General features: G+C 42.6%; 1 protein-coding gene across 4 annotated transcripts in view; it reads right to left on the reverse strand.

Annotated features, from left to right (window-relative positions):
• ENTREP2 (endosomal transmembrane epsin interactor 2) overlaps window positions 1–25554 on the reverse strand; it is a 273224-nt gene that overhangs the window by 40857 nt on the left and 206813 nt on the right. For all 4 annotated transcript variants that reach the window (XR_012502598.1, XR_012502599.1, XM_074353932.1 and 1 more), the window contains exon 3: window positions 16155–16265. Coding sequence is in view for 2 of the 4 variants with exons in the window: in XM_074353932.1 (XP_074210033.1) it covers window positions 16155–16265 (111 nt within the window). In the remaining 2 variants the exon portion in view is untranslated. The remainder of the gene's footprint in view (window positions 1–16154; window positions 16266–25554) is intronic.

The raw sequence follows: 25554 nt of genomic DNA on the forward strand, positions 1-25554 counted from the left end.
GAAGCAGCCAACGTCAAGGACAAGACAGCCTCTTGGGGGAAGGAAGGGGGCAGGGCTCGGCTGGAAAGCACAGTTTATCACACCAAGCAACCCTTCGGTGACCCCAGGGAATAGACATCAAAATAAATCTCTTCCTTCGGTTATTTCACTGAGTTTGCGATTTATTCTAAGAAAAATTCTGGAAACCTCCTGATTAGTTCCCTAACCTTGACATCTGAGTGCGTGGACGCTGACAGATTTATTTCAGGGCTGCCCCTCCGTGTCCGGGTCACTGGGAACCACACAGCAGGGCTTTGTAAATGAAGCCATGGTAATTTTTCATGAATCTCTCCAGAGCATTTAAAAGCCAGCCTGCCCCCCTTACTGATGGTCCATCAGCCCGTCTGGATGTAGAAAGGGCTCGTACAACAGAAAGAGAGGGATGCCCCCGAGGGTCTCTTACAGAAGCACACCTGAGACGGGTATGTGACCTTCAGATACCCCAAAAGGGAGGCAGCGGGAGGCTGAACCTGGAGGGAGGAGGGGCAGTCTGTCCCGGAGGGTCTTTGAACCTGTGGGGCAGAGTCAGGCTCACTCCAGGTCCCACCTGCTACACAGTGACCCAGGCCAGGCCACAGGGCTTCTCTGATCTTTGGAGTCCTGAGGTCACTGCGAACATCAGACAAGGTTATACAGCTAAAGGTGCAAAGTGCAAATGCGCAAACGTTGTTAGTTGTTGGGGTTATTATTTTTATTATGAGAGTTGGAAAAGAGGTTTGTAAAAACTCACCTCCATTTCTGAGTACTAAGAGCTAACCACTTCCATAGACATTGTCATCAGTCTGTTGACAACTGCCTACTCGAGTAACTTGGCTCCTCCAGGCCTGGCCGTGTTTACTGAGTGACCCACTGATGGCAGTGGAGGGCGCCCAAAGCTTGGGCCCTAAAGATGCAGGACTAGTTACCTTTGTGCAGGGGGACACTCAAGACCCTGAGTGACACTGGTAAGGCCCTAGAAACTCCAGTCATCATGTGACAGCATGACTAACCCTGAAAGCGTTACCCTGTGTGGAGCCAGACACAAAATCCACATAGTACAGGACTCTATTCCTGTGAAATTTCCAGGACAGGAAAATCTGTGGAGACAGAGGGAGATTAGTAAGTTGTCTGAGGCTGAGGGTGGAGGGGGGAACAGGGGCATGGGGGGTGACAGCTAAAGGGTCCACATTTTTTTTTTTTGAGGTGATGAAAATGTTCTAAAAGTGACCGCATTGATGGCTGCACAGAATGGGGAATATACTAACAACTACTGAACTGTACACTTTAAATGAGTGAAGAGTATGCAATATGAATTATATCTCAATAAAGGTGTTAAAAACACAATCACCGCCACATTGTGATTATGACTGATTTAGCTGTAAGGATTTTCATCTTGTCAACATCCTGCCAAAACATCTCATGTTCATTCATGCGCCACAGACATACAAAGTCTGAGACCAAAAAGCTCTACTTCTGCACCCCTGTCTCCCCTTGTGGCCTTGCTGGGAACTCAGCCTTACGGGGCCCCTGGGCCAGATGACAGCAGGCCACCCCCTTCCCGTGCGTCTCACTCCATCTGCCACCCCGGCTCCAGCACTGCATCCCTTCCCAGGTGCTTCTTGACTCTGGAGGCACCAGGCACTGGGGCGCCTGTTCCTGCCCAGAGAGGTGGTGGGGGCCTCCTCAGATTTGGGGGTGCATCCAGCTGAGACAGGAGGGGAGGGAGCAGGGCACAACCACTGAAGGGATGACAGCAGTTGAGGACAGGACAAACTGGTTATAACCAAGACGGCGGGAGATCTGAGTGGACCTTGAGCCTCATGGCACACCCACAGGCGCCATGACAGTTCTGAGGCTGACCACAAAAGGTCCAAAAGTGGGAGGGGGCCCAATTCCCGGGAATCCTGCCCTTGCCCCCAAATAGCTGGAATAGTGCTCCTACTCATTAGCATATGAAATTGCTGAGCCCATAGAAACCCACCACCCACACCTCATGTCGTGTCGCGCTCTCTCTTGCCTTCTGAGATGGCCCTCACTCTGACTATGGAGTGTGGCTCTCTCTAAATTAACTTGCCTTCACTTTATCATGCCCTGCTCTCGAATTCCTTCCTGCCCCTATTCCCCAGCAACACAGTCAGGCACTGGGGTTACCCCCCGCTTCCCTGCCAAGCCAGGGACAGGGCCCCACGTGCCAGCCCCTCCTGGCCTGACTCCCCACGGCCTCACCAGGGGCCTGCGAGCCCCAGAAGGAATGTTTCAGGTGGGCTGACCCTCGATGGGAGTAGGGAGGCCTGGCCTTCCAACTATGTGGCTCTTTCCCCTGAAAATACGTAAATACCGAAATCTCAGCAGTATTTTCTCCAAGTGAAATGTGATCTGGCATACCGCAGTGTGTAAGTGTGAGGTGTCCGACATCCCAGCAGGCTTTTGGTACACCCACGGCTCTCTGCCTCAGCCGGCCACTCACACATACGCTGATACACATGTGTGTATATTTACAAAGTACTAGAAGCTCACATAGAATCACTGAGCTGTGATTAGTGCTGCTGTGACATGACACTCACTGAGCTTAGTGTGAGCCGGGCACTGCGTTAACAGCTTCCCATTCTTTAGTTTCACAAACGAGGAAACAGGCTCAGAGAGGTTAAGTGACTTGCCCGAGGTCACAGAGCTGGTCAGCGTCAGAACCAGGACTGAATCTAGAACTTGTAAGTCCACATCACCTGCGTTTCAGACACACCAGACTGCTTCTGCTCCCAGGACAAGCTGAGACATTTGGACTCTGTATTGCAATGTCCCCTCCCTGGACCACCCCCCAAAACAATCTCTTTTGGAATCACATTCCTTCAGGCCCAGCTCGGCTGCCTCCTCTGTTACGTAAACTTTCCTGATCTCCACGGAGAGAGGTAAAACCTCTGTCCTCTCTCCTCCCAGACTCAGGGCTGCCACCCTGAGTGCCCCCGAGCCAGGGAAGACTCCTGGGTAGCCAGGGAACGGAAGGCCGGGCTGGGCAGCACGGGCCCCGGGCCTTGGGCCAGTGACTTGTACTCTGTGTCTCACTTCACTGGAACTCTTTATACAAATCTTCTCAGAGAAAATGGGAACTAGAGCTTTGGTTACACAGAGACTGATGACGGCAGACCAGGCAGTGGGCGGTCAGCCCTCTCAGTCACTTGCTGGGGTCTGTGTGTGAGGTCACCTGCCCTCGCCCAGCCTGACACTGGGGCAGGGGGGTCCCAAGGCTGGGCTTGACCAGCTCTCCTCCAGCAGGTGTGGGTTCAGGAGGCCAGGACCCTACAGGTCCCCATCAGGCTTGCTCTTCTGAGTCCTCCCAAACTCTTTGCAATTTAAATTTCCACCTTTCAGCTGGCAGATTTTTTTTGTCCCTACATAGCTTTCATTACCATATTTTACTCTGTCAAGGAAGCATGACGGCTGTGACTGATCAATGTTTCCGAATTCCACTTTCCACATAATTAAGGGGCACTAGAATACAAGCACGTTGCTGATGAAGGCAAAGAGCTGCTACGGTTTCTGACTGTAATTGCACTTTGTAACATGCATCATGGGGTCGATGGGGAAGATGCATTGAAAAAATTCCCTTGGGGAGTTGGGGTAATAGCTCAGTGGTAGAGCACACACTTAGCACGCACGAGGTCCAGGGTTCAATCCCCAGTACCTCCATAAAAAATCAAAAAACGAATTCCCTTAAAACGCCAACAAATCTTTTGGGAATCTAGGGTTTTCCTTTTTTTTTTTTTTAAATCATATGTGTGTGTGTGTGCAAAACATTTAAGGAAAAAGATATCTAATTCCAGAAGACAGAACTCTTATTATATAAATCATACAATTAAGCTTTTAAACCTTTCCTGAATTTTTAGGGAACAAAATAGCATCTACTTTTTATTTATATCGTCAGATATTTCACCTTGATTTTGGTCTTCATTTCATCATATTCTATTTATTAATTTAGCTGTTGCCTCTGTAACAGATGCTCAGATCATTTGTGGAGTAATAAATCCAACAGAGACACAAGCTTTTAATTTTTCATCATGTGAGTGCCACTGCGAGAGAGAAGGTCGAGGGGTGAGGTTGGTCTTAAGTGTGATGGCACCAGCTGAAGCATCCCTGCCAGGGAGGTGACTGTCCTGAGAACACCCAGCCAGGATCACAAGCCCTCTGTGGAGGTCACATCTCCATAGGACATAGTAACAATTTCAACAGTCTTGGGAATTTATACAAGACCCTTTTGTTCAAATGATACTTTCAAGGGGAGAGGGTATAGCTCAGTGGTAGGGCGCGTGCTTAGCGTGCACGAGGTCCTGGGTTCAATCCCCAGTACTTCCATTAAAAAACTAATGACTAAATAAACCAAATGACACCTTCAAGGACGGCATAAGTTGGTAAATTATGAATGTTTGCGGCAGCCTCCCTGTCGGGCAGGAAAACAAGACTGCTGTTCTGGGGCGCCTTCATCTTCAGCCCCGACTTTGTTAATTACGTAGACTTGCGTTTTTCAGGCCAGACTCTGCAACTTCATTAGTCAGCAGTGTAATCAAAGCAGAGCTCTACTTGGCTGGCAGAAATGAGACAGGGCTGAAAACAATTGTGCTGGTTAACGGGAAAATGAGGTACATTTAGCATTTTTCTTCCGGAGGGACCCAACTGGGACTCTGAGGCAGCAGGGTCTGGAATAACAGAAACATTGGAAGGAACCTAAATGACGCTCTGTGGGCAAATTAACTTGGCAAAGAGTGTTTTTAAAAATGAAATGGACTCTCCTGCGTGGCGTCTCAGACTGTTAACCTTCTGGTGCCTGCTGCCACCCCCACAGGAAGGGGCATCCCGCCCCCCACCTCCCTTCCTTCACTTACTCCTGCTCTTCAAAAGAACATCCATCACATCTTCCACAGTTAACGCTCAGAAGAACCCACAGGGAGAAGCCAGGGGAGCAGAAGTTCAGCAGTGGGGGGCTGCTTCCCCTCTGTGCCCCCAGCTTTGGAGGGGCAGCAGCACCCCGCACCGGCTCCATCAGGCGCAGCCCCATTTGGAATTATTGTGTCTATTTCTTGACACAAATGCCTGTCAACTAGCGTCTGTCCATTCCGAGAACATAACAAAACTATCAACCTAAAGAGGAGAATATTTTTACTAGTTTTATTCGTTTTCTGGTCTCTAATCCAACATAATAGTATGTGACCTTCAGAGTCAGACACGAGGAAACACTGCTCTTGGGCTATTGTGTTTCTAGGTAGAACCGCCTCTCTCCAGTTAGTCCTTGTGAGCAGCCCCTGTGCCCTACTCATCTCTGGCCTTAGAACACCTTTCCAGTCTTCTGATCCCACAATACCTGGCCTGACCTGTTGGTTCTTTCCTAGATCAAAGTAGAAACGGAGACTAAGTAATTAACAGATGGCCAGATCTCTTCCCAGCTTCCCCTTCAGTCCTCTCGTGAACCAACTGTGTGAACAAGACAGCACCTAAGGAAAGATCACGAGAAGTCGAGAGGCCTGCATGCAGTGGGAGGGGGGTGACGACTCTGACCCCCATCTCAGTGTCACTTGAGATTATGTCTTTTCCCTTTAAAACTTTCATGGCCGAGCAGAATCTTGGGAGATGGTCTTTGGCGGGGGACACGGAGTCCACCATCTCCCCAGATTATTTCCATTCTATCAGCATCGCCTCTCTCCAGTATTGATCTGTGAGCAGCAAGCAGCCAGATCCGAGTTCTGTAACACTGCTACAACACCAGACCCCTTCACGACTCTGGACCTGGTCATCATTTCAGTGATGTGAACATACCTAATAAAGCGGGGTTGGGGGGGTTCAGGTAAGAACCAAGGGAGGGAGGACGTGGGCAGGGCAAATGAACAATGCTTTTTTATTTTATTTTATTTTATTTTATTTTATTTTATTTTATTTTATTTTATTTTAATCTTGTGGTGGGGGTGGGGGAGGCGGGGCTCACGCAGTATTTGAGGGTAAAATTGGGGAACGTCTTGTAAAAATCCCAGTTCCTGGCTTTTTTTTGAGAAGTCCCCAGTCCAGGCCGCTGGGCTGGCGGCGGCGGGAGCTGCTCCCTCGACCAGGCTGCTGGGTTCCGGATGGGGTGAGTGTGCGTCTGGCCACGCCCTTGGCAGCCCGTGGGTCATATTTTCTCCTTTTCAGGGAGTGAGGTGCCCTCCCAGCTGCTCTCCATCTTCTACGATGTGGAAGCCTGGCCTGGCATCTCCATGCCCACACCCTCACCCTCCATCCTTGGGAGTCTGTCCCTTTGGCAGCTGGCCTGCAGCGGGCTCTGGGGGATGCAGACACGGGTGCAAAGGCAGGTGGACCACGTGTGATAGGTGCTACAGTCAGGTGAGCCGCTAACACCCTCAAGAACCTGCCAGTTTCAATCTCCAGTATTCCTTCCAGAGACCACAATTGGAGCATGTACTAGACGCCTGCTGACTACGACACTGGCCCAGCAGGCCTGGCTGCAGCAGGGGGGGCCAGGGTGAGGGGACAGAGGGTCACCTGCAAGGCTGGCCCTGGAGCACCAGGATTCCAGGTCTCTCCCCAGCCTGTGCCTCATCCCTGCACACCTCGGCCGTCCCAGCTGGATGCAGACAGGTGCTCTGCAGACGGCACAGCTGAGCACCAAGGAGGGGGTAAGAGGGTCGAGTCTGCCGCCTGCCCACGCCTCACTCTCTCCCTGCTCTGGCCCCAGGCCCCAGCTCAGGAGGCCGAAGAGACAAAAGCCTACACATGTTGGTACCTGGGGGTCCCCCAAGGAGTGCTGGGTACACATCAGGGTCCACATTGCTGGGACAGACAGTGGGTAACCTCCAAGTTCTTGCTCCATTTCTTGAGTGATTGTGGGAGGTGGGGCAGTGATCAATTCCACCCCCCCACCCCCCCCGGCCTTTACCCAGATCTCCATCCAGGGATGAGGAAACATCACCCAGCAGGTGGCTGGAGACTGGGGAGACGTGACAAGGTCCCCTAGTGCCTGGGCGTGAAGTGCAGCCACGACCAGAGGACAGTCCAGTGGTCTCACTCGGAGGCAGAGGTCAAGTCCAGCAGGGAGAAAGCACAGGGTCTGAGGACTTCGAAGTCCACGGAACCTGGAGGGACACACAGCCGGAAGGAAGCTGCCAGCTCTGAGCACCACACGCCCTCTGGCTTCAGAGATGGGGCCTCCTTCAGGCTCCTTAAACTCCAACTGGCGCATCACTGGGGCACAGCCCCTGTGTCACCTGCTCAGAAAAGCCGCCTCATCACACCTTCCTGCTCTGTCCCTGTAGCACTGTTACCTGTCACTGAAACTGACATCTTTGTTTGCTTGTCAGTCAGGCACCTCTCCCCTCGACCGAGAGCGGTGCACAGGGATCTCTCCTCCTTGTTACTGTGACGTTCCCGGCACCCAGAACATTCCAGACTCAAGGCCCGGCCTCTGCAAAAATGTATCACCCCACGAATGAAAGGAGTGGACACAGGACAGACAGATATCTGCATGGAACCACCACTGGTGGACTTTTAACATATCCATTTTTATTCTGCTGAGAAAGTCTTTCTTAGCTAGGAAACTTTGGGGTTTGGAGTCAACTTTCAAACTGCTGAGTTAGCCATGAAATCTGTTCACTGATGCTACTGGCAAATTCACATGAAGATGAATTAAAAACAGAACTGTGTTATTACAAAGGCACAATTCTATGTAATCTACAAAGAACAGTCAAATGTTAAATTTCCCATGAGACCAAGAGAGGCCAAGACTAGTCTTGACCCACGACGGGTAGAATAAAATCTGATCCTTTCAGCAAGATTGGAAACCTCGAAGGAGCTGGTGGTGGAGGAGAGCTTGAGTGGGGCTGTGTACTTTCAGCCAAGTTTCCTTTCCTCTTTAAAGCCAGGCGTTTCCAAAAGCCCCTGCCTAAGGCCATGTCCTCTCATAATTTATTATTCATCACGCTGAAACTAAACCAGGGTTGCCCTGGTTACTGTGGGGCTCCTTGGAGGGCTGTGGCTTCATAATTGGTGTTGGCTTGGTTACTGGATGCCTTCAATTTTGAGATTAGAGTGCTGGTAATAAATGCAGTGACAGGCTTCAAGAAAAAATTCTAACAGGCTTTAGAAAGTACAAGACAGTCATCAAATCAAGGCCCTCCCCCACAACGTGGCACTGAGGATCTCAAGCTGTGGTCCTGATAAACCCAGCAATAAAAAATAAAATAACTGGCTCATGCAAAGAATAGATGACTTTCTAAAACCAATACCCGAATCATGAAGCTATCTGTTAGATGATTTTGGCTAACTGAACTGGGCTGTCACACACAGAATGTTTAGTCTGCTGTAAAGACCTGCTCAGACCAGCATCCAGCACGTGTTTCCTGAGCCCCTGCCACGTCCGAGTTCTGGATCCGAGAAGAGGAAGAGTCCTGGGGACAGTAGCTTGGAGGAGCGGCAAGGGGGAAGATGAAGTGGATGTGGCCAAAGAACAGAGTTTCCAGAAAGAAAGAGGGTCATGCCTTGAGGTCAGTCAGAACTCAGCCTGGGTCCCTTCTCAGAGGTCCAGCACCTCACACTCTGACAGCAGACTGAGAACGAGGGAGAAGGGATGCTAGGATGCAGATGCTGGAAATGCATTTATGAGCATCTGTGGATTGGTGCCCTGTGTCTGGAGCCTGGTCTTTAAGCTGCTAGGAGTTAACACGGGGCAGCTGCCAGGCAGTGAAAGTGACAAAGGGCATATTTAGGGCAAGAGGGTCTAAGATGTTGCCCCTACCCCTACACTCATAAGGACCTGAGGACATGAGGGGCCCCCACATCGTCTGTGCCCCAAATGGTCCTTAGAAGAGCTAGGAGAACCCCAAGCCACTAGATCTGGAGATGAGACCCTGGAAAGGACCCCAGATGTCAGGAGCTGATGCCCGCACAGGCTTGCCCGGGGAGGAGGGGGCCAGGGCCTTTACTGGTACAGGCCAAAAGGGCTCGGAGGACAGCATACAGCAAGTGCCACCCCACCCACCCCTATTGCTCTGACACTAAACTGCCCCCCAGACCCAGATGCCAGCAGGGGCAGAAAAGGAGAAGATGGACAGGGAAGATCCGCTGATGGGCTGAATCCCTTCTGGAAAGAGACAGAGTTAATCTTGCAGAGACTGTTCTAAACTGATAGAAGACTAAATCACTGTGCAGTGAGGAGTCAAATTTGTTTTTCCTAACAAGTGGCCACATGCCAAGTCAAGGTTAGTTATAAAAAATGAAGAATGCATTTCTACAGTTCTGAGGCATAATGTAAAAATTAGAACACATTACATAAAATGTAAGAGTCAATAGGATTTAAACCAAACACCTCTCATAAGCAAGAAAATACATAGGCTAAACTTACCAATTAAAAGAAAAAAGAAATCTTTAAAATATTAAGCTAAGTGAAATCAGCCAGACACAAAAAGGCAAATATTGTATGATTTCACTCATATGAGGTCCCTAGAGTGGACAAATTCATTTATCTCCTGTTCTCCTGGGTTCTGTTAAAAGCCCTTTGTGAATTCCTTTACGAAAAGGGGCTGCACTCTGGCTCCACCTACCAGAAGTCACACATCATACTTGGGGGGCACATGGGACAGAGGTCCAGATCAAGCTCTTCAATCAGAAATACAAACAGACAAGAAAGGAGGAGGTGGTGACCTGCTTTCCATCAAAACACCTGCCCGGGTGGGAGGCAAAGAGTGAGAGAGATTTTCAGTTTTATTCCAATTTATATACTGCCTGAATCTTTTAATATGAGAACCTAGTAATCTTTTATTTCGTATTAAAAAAAAGGAAACAAAGGAAAAACAGTGCCTTTTAAGAAATATACTCATCAACACACGGTTATTATATTATAGTGACCTGCATTTGAAAAGGATTGTTATGCTTTCATTTAAAAACTGTAAAAAATGTGTGAAAGTAAATGCAAAACTTTTGCAGAATGAATCAGGCCATAACTGAAACAAGATTTTAAAACACATTTCAGGCGCTGTACATTTCATTGTAAAAGCAGCCTCAAATTAAACAAAATACGATGAGGCATTTTAAAAAGCATTTGAAAACCTATAATGCTTTTTAATCGTCATTACCCTAAAATGGCATGTTTACTTAAAATCCCCAAAATGATTTTTACCTTCCTCGGGCCCTTAGGAAAGCACAGCTGGGACCCACGGTCTGGCTCACTCACAGGGACCCTGGGGAGGAGCGGCACCGCCCGGGACACGGCCTTGTGCTGCTCTGCCAAGTTGCAGAAGGTGCGAACGCTAGTACTCGGAGGACAACTGACACGGCGCCCGGGGACCAGCGGCGGCTGGGAGCCTCTCCCATGAGTGAGGAGGGGCCCTTCTGGATGAACCACCTACTCCGGAATCCGGAGGATGGGAAGAAACCACCTGCAGGCCGTGGAGCAGCATGGGAAATGGGGGCGAGGTGGGGGGCAATCCAGGGGTAGCATGGGAAGTGGGGGCAGGATGGGGGGAAGCCGAGGGGCAGTATGGGAAGCTGGGGGGTGGGGTGGGGGAGGCCTAGGGGCAGCATGGGAAGTGGGGGCAGGCTGAGGGGGACCAAGAGCAGCATGGGAAGTGGGGGCAGGGTGGAGGGAGAGGCCCAGGGGCAGCATGGGAAGCTGGGGTGCAGGGAGTGGTGGGGGTAGGGGCTGTACCACAGGAAGCCAGAGGGAGGGATGGGAGAATCCCTTGGAGAGTAAGCTGGGAGGAACAGGTGGAGGGATGCCTCACCTGGTGGGTGAAGAAGTGGGGGAGGCAGAGAGGAAGAAGGGAAGACAGGAGGAGGGTGCGGGAGCCCGGGCACAGGGAAGGCTGGTGAAGCAGGAGGGGCCAGAACAAAGCAGGGAAGACCGCGCATGTTCCACGTGAGATGGAAGCACATGAGTGAATTTACATTTTAAGAAGTTCTCTGTCTGCATGGACACGTTCACAGACACAAATGCATGAATGAATTTTGAACCCAACAAACTGAAAGTATGTATATATGTGTTTTTACATAAGCCCATAAAAACACATCCAAAAACTATTGCTGTATTGAGTAATTTTAATTTTTTATATATTGTAAAAAGTAGAAATTAGAGGCCACATGCTCTCATGCAATGAAATTAGAAATTAACAGTAAAGGATAGAAAAAAAAGAACCCCCAAATCTAGCCACCTGGAAAATTAAGAACATCAATTTAACGCTGAAAGAGGAAAGCAAAAAAGCAATGGCAGACTATTTAGAAATAACTCAATGAGAGCACTGTGTATCAGCAGTACCCACAGGAAAACCTATGCAGTAGTGCTACTGACACCCAACTATACAAAGTAGAAAATGAGCAAAATGTTCCTTGAGAAAGTGGACAGGATTAAGAAAGCACAGTGAAACAGCTTTAAAAAAGTAATCTTGATTAATAAAACTAACAGCTGGTTAGTAATGAACAGATTACTTTAAATCAATGGAGAGAAAACAAAACTTAACATTAGAAATAAGAGCAGATTTAGCAATCAATGAAAAGGCTTTAAAAATTATATCAGCTTTACTGAGCTATAATTCACCAATTTAAAGTGTACAATTAATTGGTGTTTAGTACCCTGACAGTGTTAAACACCTAATCAATTTCAGGATATTTCCATCACCCCAGTATGTTTCCCCAAATAAAAAAATTTAAAAGCAGCCAAATCAACTCCCTGAGATGCCACAAATCCAGATAATTCCTAGTTATTTCAGCTGTTTCAGAGCATAGATCAAGCCAAATGCTTTCAAGTTCTTCCAAGTTCATTCTGTACAGTAAGCATAACCAATATGAAAACTGCAGAAGGACAGCCCCAAAAGGTAAACCGTCAGTCAATCTCACTTATGAATTTCGACACAAAACTCTTCAATAAAATACGAGCAATTCAAATGCAGCATAATATATCTGCCTTCAATGCCGGGACCGAGGAAGGTCTATTTCTGTTACGCAAAGGTGGTTTACCAGTAGGAAATCTATTCCTGCAACTCACACTATTAATGAACTCAAGAGGAAAGCTGTATGACTGTCTTCACAGAGGTTGAAAAGAACAATAAAACTTGCATTTTACATGTATTCTTGAATTTTAAAAAATCTGGGGGTAGAGTATAGCTCAAGTGGTAGAGCACGTGCTTAGCAAGCACGAGGTCCTGGGTTCAATCCCCAGTACCTCCTTTAAAAATAAATAAACCTAATTATCGCCTCCTCTCACCACAATAAAATAATTAAATAATAATACAATAATAAATAAATTAAATATTTTTTTAAATCTTAGAGATCCAGGCTAGAAGGTGCCGTAAGTTAATAAGGGCCCTTCTGAGAAGCTAACAGTGCACTAAATGGTGACCCATCCAGTCAATCCTCTTTGCTCTCAATCTTATAGAAGTCAGGAATAAAGCATGGGTGTAAAAAAAAAGGACTGTTTTTAGTCACTCTTTTCCTCTGCAAATCCTCAACATGAATGAAGGGTACGTGGGGCCTGGGCTGGTCCAGATTTACATGGAAAAATAACCTCAAAGTTCTGCCCTGTGTCACTGCTTTCTTGGACACCACAGATCAATGTGGAAATGCCTCCCTTGCCCTGCAGAAGTGGGCCTTCATCAGGAGGGCTGTGTGTTGGCACGCAGGCCTTGGGCCTCTGGGAAAACAAAGATGTTCTAAAAGTACGTGTTTGAAAATAGGCTTTGGCTTTTCACCCACGGGCACCTCTTCTGTGAAAGCAGTAGGGCTGCTGGGCCTCCTGGTGATGGGAAGATGTTCTCCCTTCTCCCTGCTCTGTCTTCTGTCGTGTGTCCTGTGACACAAAAGACTAGAAACATCCCTAACCGATCCTTCATTGAGTGGTGGTTAAATAAATTATCGTCCATCCATCTGACCGTCCATCCATCCATCCATCCACCCATCCATCCATCCACCCTACCCTTCCATTTATCCATCCATCCATCCATCCACTCACCCATCCATCCATCCATCCATCCACCCATCCATCAAAAACTTCCGGAAAGGCGATGCTAGGAGTCTGAAATGGAAAAGAGAGTATATGTAATAAAAGTTAGTTAATTTTTAATTATACAGAGGAAAAAGACACAGATATGGAAATGTATGAGATACAGTAAAGAAAAACAAAAACTGTACTGAAGGATTTATAAAAACATTTTGGGTAAACCAAAGCACACACAATATTCCTAAAAGGGAAAACATGGTGTTGTTAACATGTCTGTTCTCCCCAAAAGTGATTTATAATTTTAATGTGATTCCAGTTCAGATTTCAAATTGATTCCTTTTAAGTCTCGACAAAAAAATTTCAAAACTCATCTGGAAGACTAAACTTTTAAAAATAGGCAAGAAACATTTTAAGAAGTAGGTTAAAGTCTGGGATGGGAGTTATAAAAATATACAGTTAAGGTAGCTAAGGTGGCATTGATCTGTGTACAGCACAGGGAATATAGACAATATTTTATAATAACCGTTAAGTGGAGTATAATCTATAATAATATTGAATCATTACATTGTACAATCAAAACTAATATAATCTTGTAAGTCAACTATACTTCAGTTTTTTATAAAGTGGTATTGTTCTGGAATATGTATAAACAGACATGGGAAGGAGACAGAATGAAAAGTCCAGAAGTAAACAAACCGTCATAAGTGTGTGTGTGTGTGTGTGTGTGTGCGCACACATAATATGATGATGCTGCTAGAGTAAATAAGGCTCTTTTTTTGAGTATCCAGCATACATTCCTGCCTCCCTTCCCTCATCCCTTCCTAATAACACATTAGTTTGGGGGAGTTATCTCTTGGATTTCATTGGTGGGACAGTTAAGCAGATTCTTTCTTGTCCAGGCCAATCAAAATGCTCCCTCCCTGGACTCTGAGTCTAGAGCAAATGGACAAAGAGGTTAAGAGCACTGGGATTGCTGACTCCTGGAGAACAGCATCCAGAGGCACTCAGGATTCCCACTGCAGGCTGCCAGCCGGGGTCAGGCTTCTGCAGCCACAGAAGCCCTTTTGGAACCAGCCAGTTTCCAGACTCAATCTCTAACCTCTTGGATATTCACTAGGTCCCACCATCTTTCCAATAAATGACCTTTGGCTTTATCAGTTTTTGTGACTTGCCACCAAAGGACTCAATGTTCAGGTGGCATTTCATATCATCAGGGAAATATTAGGTTACTCAGGAAATAGTTCTGGGAGAGCTAGCTACCCATTTTGGAGGAAAAAGTTAAATCCATCAAATAAATTCCAGGATATTAAAGAGTTAATTATAAAAAAAATAAAAGCACACTAGGGGAAATTATCAGGGTAACATTATCTTTGGAGGGAGATCTTTTTATTGGTTCCAAAGTAAGACTGCAAAGGAAAACATGAACAGATTTGAAGACACAAAAGTGAGAATTTTTTCTATGTCAAAAAATAAAATTAAAAGGCAAATAGCAATCCAGGAAATACATTTGACTGATATAAGCCACAGGACTCAAAACCACAATATATAAAGAGCTCTTACAAATCAGTAAGATAGTGTTTAATCTAAAAATGGGTAAAAAGTTGGGGTATATTTATACAATGGAATACCACTCAGTGATAAAAAAAGAAAAAATAATGCCACTTGCAGCAACATGGATGGACTTGGAGATCGTCATTCTAAGTGAAGTAAGCCAGAAAGAGAAAGAAAAATACCATATGATATCACTTGTATGTGGAATCTAAAAAAAAAAAAAGAAAGTAAAAAGAGGACACTAATGAACTCATCTACAAAAGAAATAGACTCACAGACATAGTAAACAATCTTATGGTTACTAGGGAAAGGGTATGGGAAAGGATAAATTAGGGAGTTTGAGATTTGCAAATGTTAGCCACTATATATAAAAATAGATAAAAAACCAAATTTCTTCTGTACAGCACAGAGAACTATATTCAATATGTTGTAATAACTTTTAATGAAAAAGAATTAAAATGAATATGTGTCTGTGTGTATGTGTATATACACACACACACATATATGCATGACTGGGACATGCTGTACACCAGAAATTGACTCACTGTAATTGACTATACTTCAATAAGAAAAAAGTTGCTTAGTAAAGAAAAAAATAAAAATAAAATAAATAAAAATGGGTAAAGATCCCAGTCAATTCACAGAAGAAAAAGAAATATAAATGGTGCATCATATATGCTATATGTATTATTTAACTATTTTATTTTGGCAAGGGGTAGGTAATTAAGTTTATTCATTTTTGGAGGAGGTACTGGGGATTGAACCCGGGACCTTGTGCATGCTAAGCATGTGCTTTACCACTTGAACTATACCCTCCCCCATATATGCTATATGTAAACAGAACACACAGTCGCAAGAAATAGAGGCATGGCCCTGCTACAGAGAAGCTTCAGGAAGTTCAGTGTCGCCCCTGACCTCTCAGTAGTGACAGTCACAGGCTGAGCAAGTGCAGGGACAGCTGTGGGGGGAGTGGCTCTGAGAGTCAACCCCATGTAGTCTCTAAGTTCAAGAAACAGATGTCGCTCCCATTCCTAGCCCCAGGGTCATACCGAGGGTCACATACACTTTCACGGGATGGGATGAGGCACACTGATCTCTGCGGCAGCCACATACCTGCATTACCGAACCAGGAGCTAAGTCACTATATGGAGGGATGGTTCCATCCAATGAACTGTTTACCGACTCCCCACCACGTACACAGCATCCTGTCCACAACGCTCTTAGACTGAAAAGATAATCCTCTTTCTTCAGTTGAACAATGAGAACTAAATTGTTTTGATGCACTCAGCCTCAAGCTGATACGTATCTCAGCACTTAAAATCGACTTACAAAATGGATTTAAAATTCAGTGGAGAGAAAAATCAATGCCACAAATGCTAAAAAATAATCATTACTAAAGACATTTATTCTGAAACAGCACTACACTCATACTATTAGTAACTGATTTACAAGAACACATTTCAATGTGGGAGAATTTTTAGAAATGAATCAACTCAACTTTAATTCCTTAAACAATTATAATACATCAGAATAAACCCAAGAGTACAATAAAATTACTTTTAAAATTACTTTCATGCAAAATCAAAGCCTATGACCTTTATCAAAAGGCTTGCTTTTCATTACTCACCAACTGACAGCCTTCTAGGGAGTTGACTAGCTGAGCATTCTGACAGGAGAGAATTGAACCAGCCAAATTCAGCATTACACACACCGCAGAGAGCAGCATGAAAAAGGTTATCTGGAAACAAACCAAACAAAAAATTGATTATTCCCTTGGAAAGACTGGAAGGGAAAATTATTTGGCTTTTAAAAAGCTTTGAAATTTCTTCTGCATAGCACAGGGAACTATATTCAATATCTTGTAATAACCTTTAATGAAAAAGAATATGAAAACGAGTATGTATGTATTTGCATGACTGGGACATTGCACTGCACACCAGAAATTAACACATTATAATTGACTATATTTTGACTTAAAAAAAAAAAAGCTTTCAGGTGATCAAATAATTACATGAATAGCATTTCTTTGTTTTAACGGAAAGTATTACTTGTTAAAATTTCAAATTCATATAACCCTAAAGCAAATAGAAAAGGCAAAATCTCTGAAAAGCCACAGCCAGCAACCATGATTTTATCTGAAATATATTGTAAAATGTTCTAGAAACTAAACTTGAAAATACTATACTTTAATCTCAAAAGAGTGTTATATAGGTCTCGAAAATAACAAGTAATAAACTACTAAAGAAAATCAAGTGAAAGAAGTTTATTTACTGTAAGTTTATTATAATGCCTTTAAGTTTATTTCTTTTCATTTTTACTATGGAAACTTTCATACATATACAAAACCAGAGAACAGAGAATAAGGCAGCCCTACACACCCATCACCCAGCCTCAACAATTAATCTGCTCAGGGTCAGCTGTGTTTCTACCATCTCTCTTCCAAACTATTTTGCAGCAAATATTAGACATCATATGATTTCATCTTTAAATATCTCAGTGTGTATTTCTAAAATAATAAAGCCCTTTTGGAAAACAGTCAAAATACAGACATCACATCTATAATAATTAATAATCCATTAATATCAAATATTTAGAGTTCACACTTCCTTGTTTCAAATTTTCTTCATACTTTCTTTGAATCAGGTTACACAGGATTCGAAGGAGTTCCATACAGAGCAACTGGTTGTCCTGAATTTTAGATATTTGTAAATTGACAGGTTTTTCCCACCATTATTTTGTCTCCCTTGAAATCTGTTGAAGAAACCAGTTCATTCGTCCTACAGAGTTTTCTACAGCCTCAACTTGCTTAATGTTTCTCCAGCCTCTGTACTTTTTCTAATTTTGTGGTTAGATACAGAGGTTTGATCAAATTCAGACTAACAGAAGGTAAGTAGTACCTCTCTGTGATGTTAGCAGCTGTTTTGCATGACTGCTTGGATCCATTCATTTATTAGGGTTTCCAAAATAGTGCTAGTCTAACTCCATCACTTCTCCCTTTATTTGTGGGAATCAAGACATCAAAGGAGACTTCAGGGGAGGGTATATATAGCTCAAGTGGTAAAGCACATGCTTAGCATGCATGAGGTCTTGGGTTCAATCCCTGGTACCTCCTCTAAAATGAAATAAACCTAATTAACTCCACCCACTGCCAAAATAAAATGATTAAATAATACAATAATAAATAAATAAAATGTAAAAATAAAATTTTTTTTAAAAAAGGAGACTTCTCCTCATCAGTGGTTTTGATACACTAGGGTCCAGTTCATAGAGGAAAAGGATGTATGTTAGATTCTTTCCATCTGTCTTTCAGATTTCAAAATAATTAGTTGATATATTGCTAGACTTGCAAAATAAATTCAGGTCTCTGTGGTTAGTTAATACTCTTGCTGCACTGAAATCTAATGCAACAAATTTTTTTTTTAAAAAAGAAGGGGTACAGTGTCATGAAAACTTGCTAAAGACTTTGAAATGGGGAACAAAAAATTACTAGATATCCTGTCCGTGTACCTTTCTGAGTTACTTGGGCTTTTTTTTTTTTAATTGTCTTTAAGTTACTTGACAACTCTGTGAGTTGTGGAATACTCAGAGTAATGCAAATGATTTTTGAGGATAGAAATATGAGTGAACTTTGGTGGGATGCAATGATTACCACCCCATGGAATGCTGACTGCTTTTACATCTCTTTGGAAATTCCTTGCAGCATTTTCAATTGCCTGTCTGTGCACATTGTTTGAATTCTCTTTTAAACAGCTTACTGGCATTGTTAAATAATGAGTTAAATATAACCTTTGACACAGTGTTATTTTAAAAAAATTAGTTGGGTCCCTAGCATCTTTCAAAAGTACTGTCTGTTGAGGGTGTTTGTGTGTGTGTGTTTGAGTTATTATGAACCATAAACTTAAACACATTTGATATGTTTCAGTCACTGAAGTCCTGAGCGAGAGACAGTCGATTCGAGTTAACACAACTCTCGTCGACCCTGAGAGCCTTCTTGCTCATTAGTGTGACAAGGTATTCCAGGACCATCGTACACGTTTCTTGTGCCCGTCCTGGAATCAGCCCTTTCTCCAGTAAGCCCTGGTTCCTTTCAGAGAGGATGGTAATTAGATAACACAACTTTCCTGCTAGAGGTGCTCTTGCTACTTGGACAGTCATTGTTTTAAATATTTTCAATTGTTAAATATAATATATCTTACACTCATACTGAAGTCTCAAATTCAAATTCAAAACTACAGGGTTTATACTTAATCACATCCACGTTCTATCTCTATCTCCTACCAATCATGCCCAAAATCTTATTTCTCATTATCATTAACCAGTTGATTTAATCTCATGATAACCCACACAACAATCTCCAAATAGCAACGCCAATACTACCACCAAAAAACATGATGACTGAAAACAGTTCAGGATGTTTCTGTTTCCTTTTATCCTGTGAGTACATCCCACCAGGAATAAGTGGTCAAATGACGGTGCTGCAGAGTCACTGTAGTTCCTCTACATGTGGTTACGTTCCTTTGTGTCATTTCTATTGTTAGGGATGGTTTTCTAAATTCAGTTTTGCTTACAATTATGTAAAATGATTCTAAAGTCAAATCCATAAAAGAAGTTTCAAATAAGTCTAGCTTTTATTCTCCCCTGCATTCTATTCTGTCTTTTCTCCTATAGGTAACCACTTGTTTAATTTTACATTTTAATCCTTCCGTTATTTGGTTTTTAGTAGAGGCAAATAAGTAGTAGCATACAACACAAATTTTCTCCTTCTAAACTATTTTTTTCTCTTAATACAGGGCAGAGCACGCAACAGGAGTACACAGAAACACTCCTTATTCCTTTCGACAGCTGACTAGTTCTTCACTGCACAGATGCACCATGGTTTATTCAACCAGGTCCCTATGCATGGACATTTGGGTTGTTTGGGTTGTTTGGATTTTTTGCTATTTACTGTAAACAGTGTTGCAACAGCCTTATGCATACATCTTTTAAATGGCTGCCAATATGGCTATAGGATATACTCTTTGAAGTAGGATTCCTGGACTAAAAGATAAGTGAATATTTAATTTTTCTAGACACTGTCACATTCCCCAGCATAGAAGTAGTACCATTTTTCATTCCTACCAGCAATGTATAAAAGTGAGAAGGTCTTATTCTTTTTCTTTTAATGACTAAAAAACTTTGGCTAAATTAAATATAGGGAGAAATTGGTATTGCCGTTTGTTACCATAAATGTTATGTATCTCCACCAAATGTAGCAAAATTTATTTTTCCTTAAATACACACAGAAGACAGAAAACAAAAGAGGATATTATGTACAGTCAGGAAATATTTCAAATTCATGTTAATAATATTTCAGCAACAATTGTAGTAGCTGTGGGTTCTTAGCATCCTGTGGGGGTCTTGGCTGCACAAAAAGGGTTAGCATTAATTTTTTATATTAGTAGTCACAAAAGAACCATTCAAGTCATATATAAATAAACTGGTCTGCAAAGTTTCAAAATGGAGCTCAAAAATACTAATAATTGAGCTCAAAATGGAGCAAATCTACAAAAAAGCCATAAAAGGAGACTACTTTTGAGATGCAGGGAGTACTCAACAATATACATGATACTAGGAAGTCAGGGAAGAAAAGAGACAATAAGGTTTTTTTTTCAAGTTTACTGATTTTTAAAAAATTGTGGTAAAATATACATGAAAAAACTTTACCATGTTTTTATAATTTGTTTCATTGTGATAAAATATACATAGCATTAAATTTACCATTTTAACAACTTGCAGGTGTACAGATCGGAGGCATGAAGTACATTCACGTCAGTGTGCAACCGTCACCACCATACATTTCTAGAACTTTTTCATCTTCCTAAACTGAAATTCCATACCCAAACAATTCACTATTTATTTAATCCTCATTCACTGTTCCCCTCAGATCCTGGCAACCACCATTCTACTTTCCATCTCTCTGAATTTGACTATTCTGAGGCTCTCATATAAGTGAAATCACATAGGATTTGTCTTTTTTGTGACTGGCTTATTTCGCTTAGTGTAATGTCCTCAAGTTTCACACTTGGAGCATGTGTCAGAATTTCCTCCCTTTTTAAGGCTGAATAATATTAATTCTATGTTTAGATCACACTTTCTTTACCTAGTCATCTGTCAATAGACAGTTGGGTTGCTTCTACTTTTTGGCTGTTGCGAATAATGTGGCCACGAACATGAGTGAGCGTATAAATATTGATTCTAGTCACTGGTTTGAATTCTTTTGGTTATACACCCAGAAGTGGAATTACTGGATCATATGGTAACTCCACGTTTAATTTTTTGAGGAAATACCATACTGTTTTCCAGAGTGCACAATGTTCAAGGGTTCTAATGTTCCCATATCCTAACCAACACTTGTTGTCTTCTGTTTTTGTGGTAACAGTCACCCTAAGAAGTATGAGGTGGTATCTCATGTGATTTCGGTTTGTGTTTTCCGAACGATTAGTGATGCTGAGCATCTTTCAATGTGCTTACTGGTCATCTGTATGTCTTCTCTGGAGAAATGTCTATTCATCCGGGTCCTCTGCCTAGTTTTTAACTTTTTTTTGTATTGAGTTGCTGAAGTTCTTTATATATTCTGAATACTAATCCTATACTTTCTGGACACTTATCCTCTATTACATATATGATTTTCAGATATTTTCTCCTATTCTGTGGATTCCCTTTTCACTGTGTTGATTGTCTCCTTTGATGTGCAAAAGTTTTAAATTTAGGTAAGGTTCAATTCATCCATTTTTTTCCCTTTGCTACCTGTTCTTTTGTTGTCATATAAAAAAAAAAAACATTGTGAGATCCAATGGCATAAAGCTTTCCTTTCCCCCTCTGTTTTCTTCTAAGAGTTTTGTAGTTGTAGGGCTTACATTTAGGTCTTTGAGCCATTTTGAGTTAATTTTTGTATGTGGTGTAAGGTAGGGGTCCAGCTTCATGTTTTGCATGTAGATATACAGTTTTCCTGTCACCGTTTGTTAAAAATACTGTCTTTTTCCCAAGAAACGGTCTTGCCACCCTTGTTGAAAGTCAGTTGGCCATATATGCGAGGCTTTATTTCTTAGCTCTCTATTCTGTTTCACTGATCTATCTACATGTCTGTCTTTAATGCCCCTACCACACTATTTTGATGACCATTGCTTTGCAGTAAGTTTTGAAATCAGGAAGTATGAATTCTCCAACTTTGTTCTTTTTGAGGCTGTTTTGGTTATCGGGGGGGGGGGTCCCCTTAAAATTCCATGTAAGTATTAGGATGGGTTTTTCTATTTCTGCAAAAAAAAAAAATGTCATTGGGATTTTGATAGAGATTGTATTGAATCTGTAGATCACTTTTGGAACTGCTGACATCTTAAAATATTGCATCTTCCAATCCATGAACATGGAATGTCTTTCCATGTATTTATGTCTTCTTTAATTTCTTTCAGCAGTATTTTATCTCATCAGTTTCAGTGTGTAGAATCTTTCACCCCCTTAGAAAAGTTAAGTATTTAATTCTTTGTATGTTATTTTAAAGGAGTTGTTTTCTTAATTTCCTTTACAGATTGTTCACTCTTAGTATATCAGAATGCAACTGACTGTTGCACACTGATTTTGTATACCACAAGTTTGATGATTTTATTAATTCTAACATTTTTTTTTAATGGAAGCTTTAGAGACCTACATGCAAGGTCATGTCATCTGTAACAGAGATCATTTTACAACTTCCTTCCCAACTTGGATGACTTTTATTTCATTTTCTTGCCTAGCTGGCTAGAATTTCCAATATTATATTGAAAACGTGGTGAATGTGGACATCCTTGTCTTGTTGCTGAACTTAGAGGGAAAGATTTCCGTCTTTCACCATCGAGTGTGATCACCTGTCGGCTTTTCATACATGGCTTTTATAATGCTGAGGTTTTCTTCTGCTTCTAGTTTGTTAAGTGTTTTTTTCTTTATCATGTTAAAGTTTTTCAAATGCCTCTTCTGCATCAGCTAAGATGATCATGTTTTGTTAAAAAAAATCATTCTGTTAATGTGGCATGGGACGTTGATTTCAAATGTTTAATTATCCTTGCATTTCAGGTATAAATTCCATTTGGTCACGGTGAGAAGATTTAGGCTGTTTTTTTGTTTTGTTTTGTTTTGTTTTTAAACATAAGAAGGTCATGACATACTTTTTTGGGGACTATATACCTTGACTCCACTCTGGGGTCCTTCTCCCTTTTCCAGTCCCCTTCTAGGCCCCATGTGCTATATGCACTGGATATGGATATCCCATATGACCCTCTTATTCTATAAACCACTTCTGTGTTTCCTTATCCAAGACCCTGACATAAGGCACCATTTCTGCTGATGACTCTCCCGTGTCTCCCTTCCAGACCTCTTCTACCATTATATGGACTACTGTCTGCTCAACATTTTCACCTGGATGTCCCAGAGGCTTCTCACACTCACTTAGCACAGAAAATCAAACTTGGGAAAATCTTCTTGAAATGCTGTCAAACTTCGTGGCATCACCATCTTCCTGAATTTCTCACATTTGAAGTATGAGATGGTTTTCACCCTCTCCTACTCCGACCACATCTGAGGATCAGCAAGTCCTGCTCATTCTACACACACAATCTCTCTCCATCCTCACCGCTGGCACTGCCCTGTCGTTTCAACGAGCATCTTCTCCTCTACGGATGGCTTTTCCTCATTCTCCCTGACTCCAGTGCTGACTCCATGCATGACTCTCTTGACCCTGGGACAATGGTTATCTCACTAACATGTAAATGGATTCTCAACAGCAGGGATTTCTGTTGTATTCACTGATAACCCCAAGTCCCTAGCTGGGTACTTAATACACACTTCTGAACTTTTTTGAATGCATGAATGAGTGAATGAATGAATGAATGAATGAATGATTGATGTCATTCCTCTGCTTAAGGCCCTTTAGTCGTTTCCCCTTGCCCTGACATGGATGTCCAAGGCCTGATAAACCTGAAAAATGGTTGACCTGGCCTGGGTTGATTTCCTCAGCCCATGTCCAGCTGCTTCTGCTACACCCTCTATCATCTAGCCAGAGAAAATACAGTTTTTAAAAAAATATTTTATTAATTTACTTATTGGAGGGGGGAGATAATTAGGTTTGTTTGTTTAATCTGGGGATTGAACCCTGGCGCATGCTAAGCATGCACTTTACCACTGAGCTATACCTACCTCTCGATTAGGGAGAATTTTTAAAGCACTATGCAAAAACAGCCCTTAAAAGTAATACTAATGATTTTGACACATTAAAATCAAACCATATATATGGCCAAAAAAAAGTCAAAGTGTGAGAAGGTACTGGCACTAGATACAGCAGACAATGAATGGAGTGTTATGCAGAACATATGAAGAAATCATACAAATCAAGAGAAACAGAAAAGGTCTAATATATAAAACCTGATTTAAAAAAAAAGATGCTTAACATCACTAGTAAGCAAGATGTGCAAGTTAATACTACAATAAACACTACATGCCCACGGAGTGGCTTGAAATTTTCATAGGGGTGGGAGGGAGGGATGGCAAAACAAAACAAAACAACCTCTAAAATGTTGGTAGGAGTGAAACTTAAGACAAACTCAAGAGAAACGTGGCAATGCCCCATGACTGCTCTATTTGTTTCTGGCTGGACCTCTCACACATGTGCTGAAGGAAAGACTATACACTCCCTGCAAACAGCAAAAAATTGGAAAGAACCTGTCTAACCAGTAGGGAATGAGTAAACTTATTTTCTTCCTGTGAAAGAACAATTAAAATCAATGAATCAGATCGACATGGCTAAATCTCAAAAGAAATGGTGAGTGAAGAAAAGTTGGAAAAGGATACAGTATAATATCACACATACTGAGGTGGGAAGCCCCATAAAAGAGACCAGCAGGACCCCCAGGCAGGGCCACTACTCTCCTGCCAGCACCATCCGGTTCCCTGGACCAGAGGCTCTATCTCACTTTTTGCCTCTGAAATGTCATATTTCTAGAAAAGTGGAACTTACCCCTAAAATTCTATTGGTTCCCTTAGCTCACTCCTGATTGGGCCATTTCCCTCACTCCTGATTGGTTATTTCTCTCTCTCCTGATTGGTCCATTTCTACAAAGCTTGCTCCTAATTAGTCAACTTTTGTTATACCTTATTTGCCTATGAGGTTGCAAAATGTAAACTGGCAGCCTATAAAAGCCTGTGTAAACCTACAGCCGGGGTCCAGAGCTTGGAGTGTTAACTTTTCTGGGCCCGCACCTGAGTTGGCTCCAATTCTCCAAGTGCTGCTTGGTCTCTCACCGGGATCCAGGTTGCTGTCACAATTGAGCTGTAACACCAAGCTGTAACATGTTTTTCTGCAACAATGTAAGTTGTGAAAGCTGACAAATACTACTACAGTTAGCCTTTGCACACCTTGAGGGTTAGGGGCATCAACCCCCACAGTTAAGTCTCTGTATAACTTGACAGTCTGTTTCTGAGGTTCTGCATCTTCGAGTTCATTCAACCCTGGATCTTGCAGTAATGCAGTCCTTATTTATGACTTAAAAAATCCACATGTAAATGGTTCATGCAGTTCAAACCTATACTGTTCAAAGATCAATTGCATATATTATTCATATATTAACATTCTATTGCATTAAACTATACAATGGCATGATACCCACAAATCTTTTTTTTGGGGGGGTGTTTGGCATTCATTCATTCATTTATTTACTTTAATGGAGGTACTGGGGATTGAACCCAGGACTTCATGCATGCTAAGCACCCGCTCTACCCTTCCCCCCGATATCCATAAACTTTTGACACCTCTGGGAAGGATGAAGATACAAGGGCTTGTTCTGGCCTGTAATGTTTTATATTTTAAATTTTGAAACAAATTTTTGACTTCACTGATGTTGTAAATAGTTAACATCTCTATGAGAAAAGTGTGGAGGAAGTATTTGTCAGATACAATAAAGGATGTTGGGTAAGTTATTTTTCACTGCACAGCTGAAAATGCCAGTATGAGAACACACCAGGGG

This window comes from Camelus bactrianus, chromosome 27 (assembly GCF_048773025.1).
Source record: "Camelus bactrianus isolate YW-2024 breed Bactrian camel chromosome 27, ASM4877302v1, whole genome shotgun sequence".
NCBI lineage: Eukaryota > Metazoa > Chordata > Mammalia > Artiodactyla > Camelidae > Camelus > Camelus bactrianus.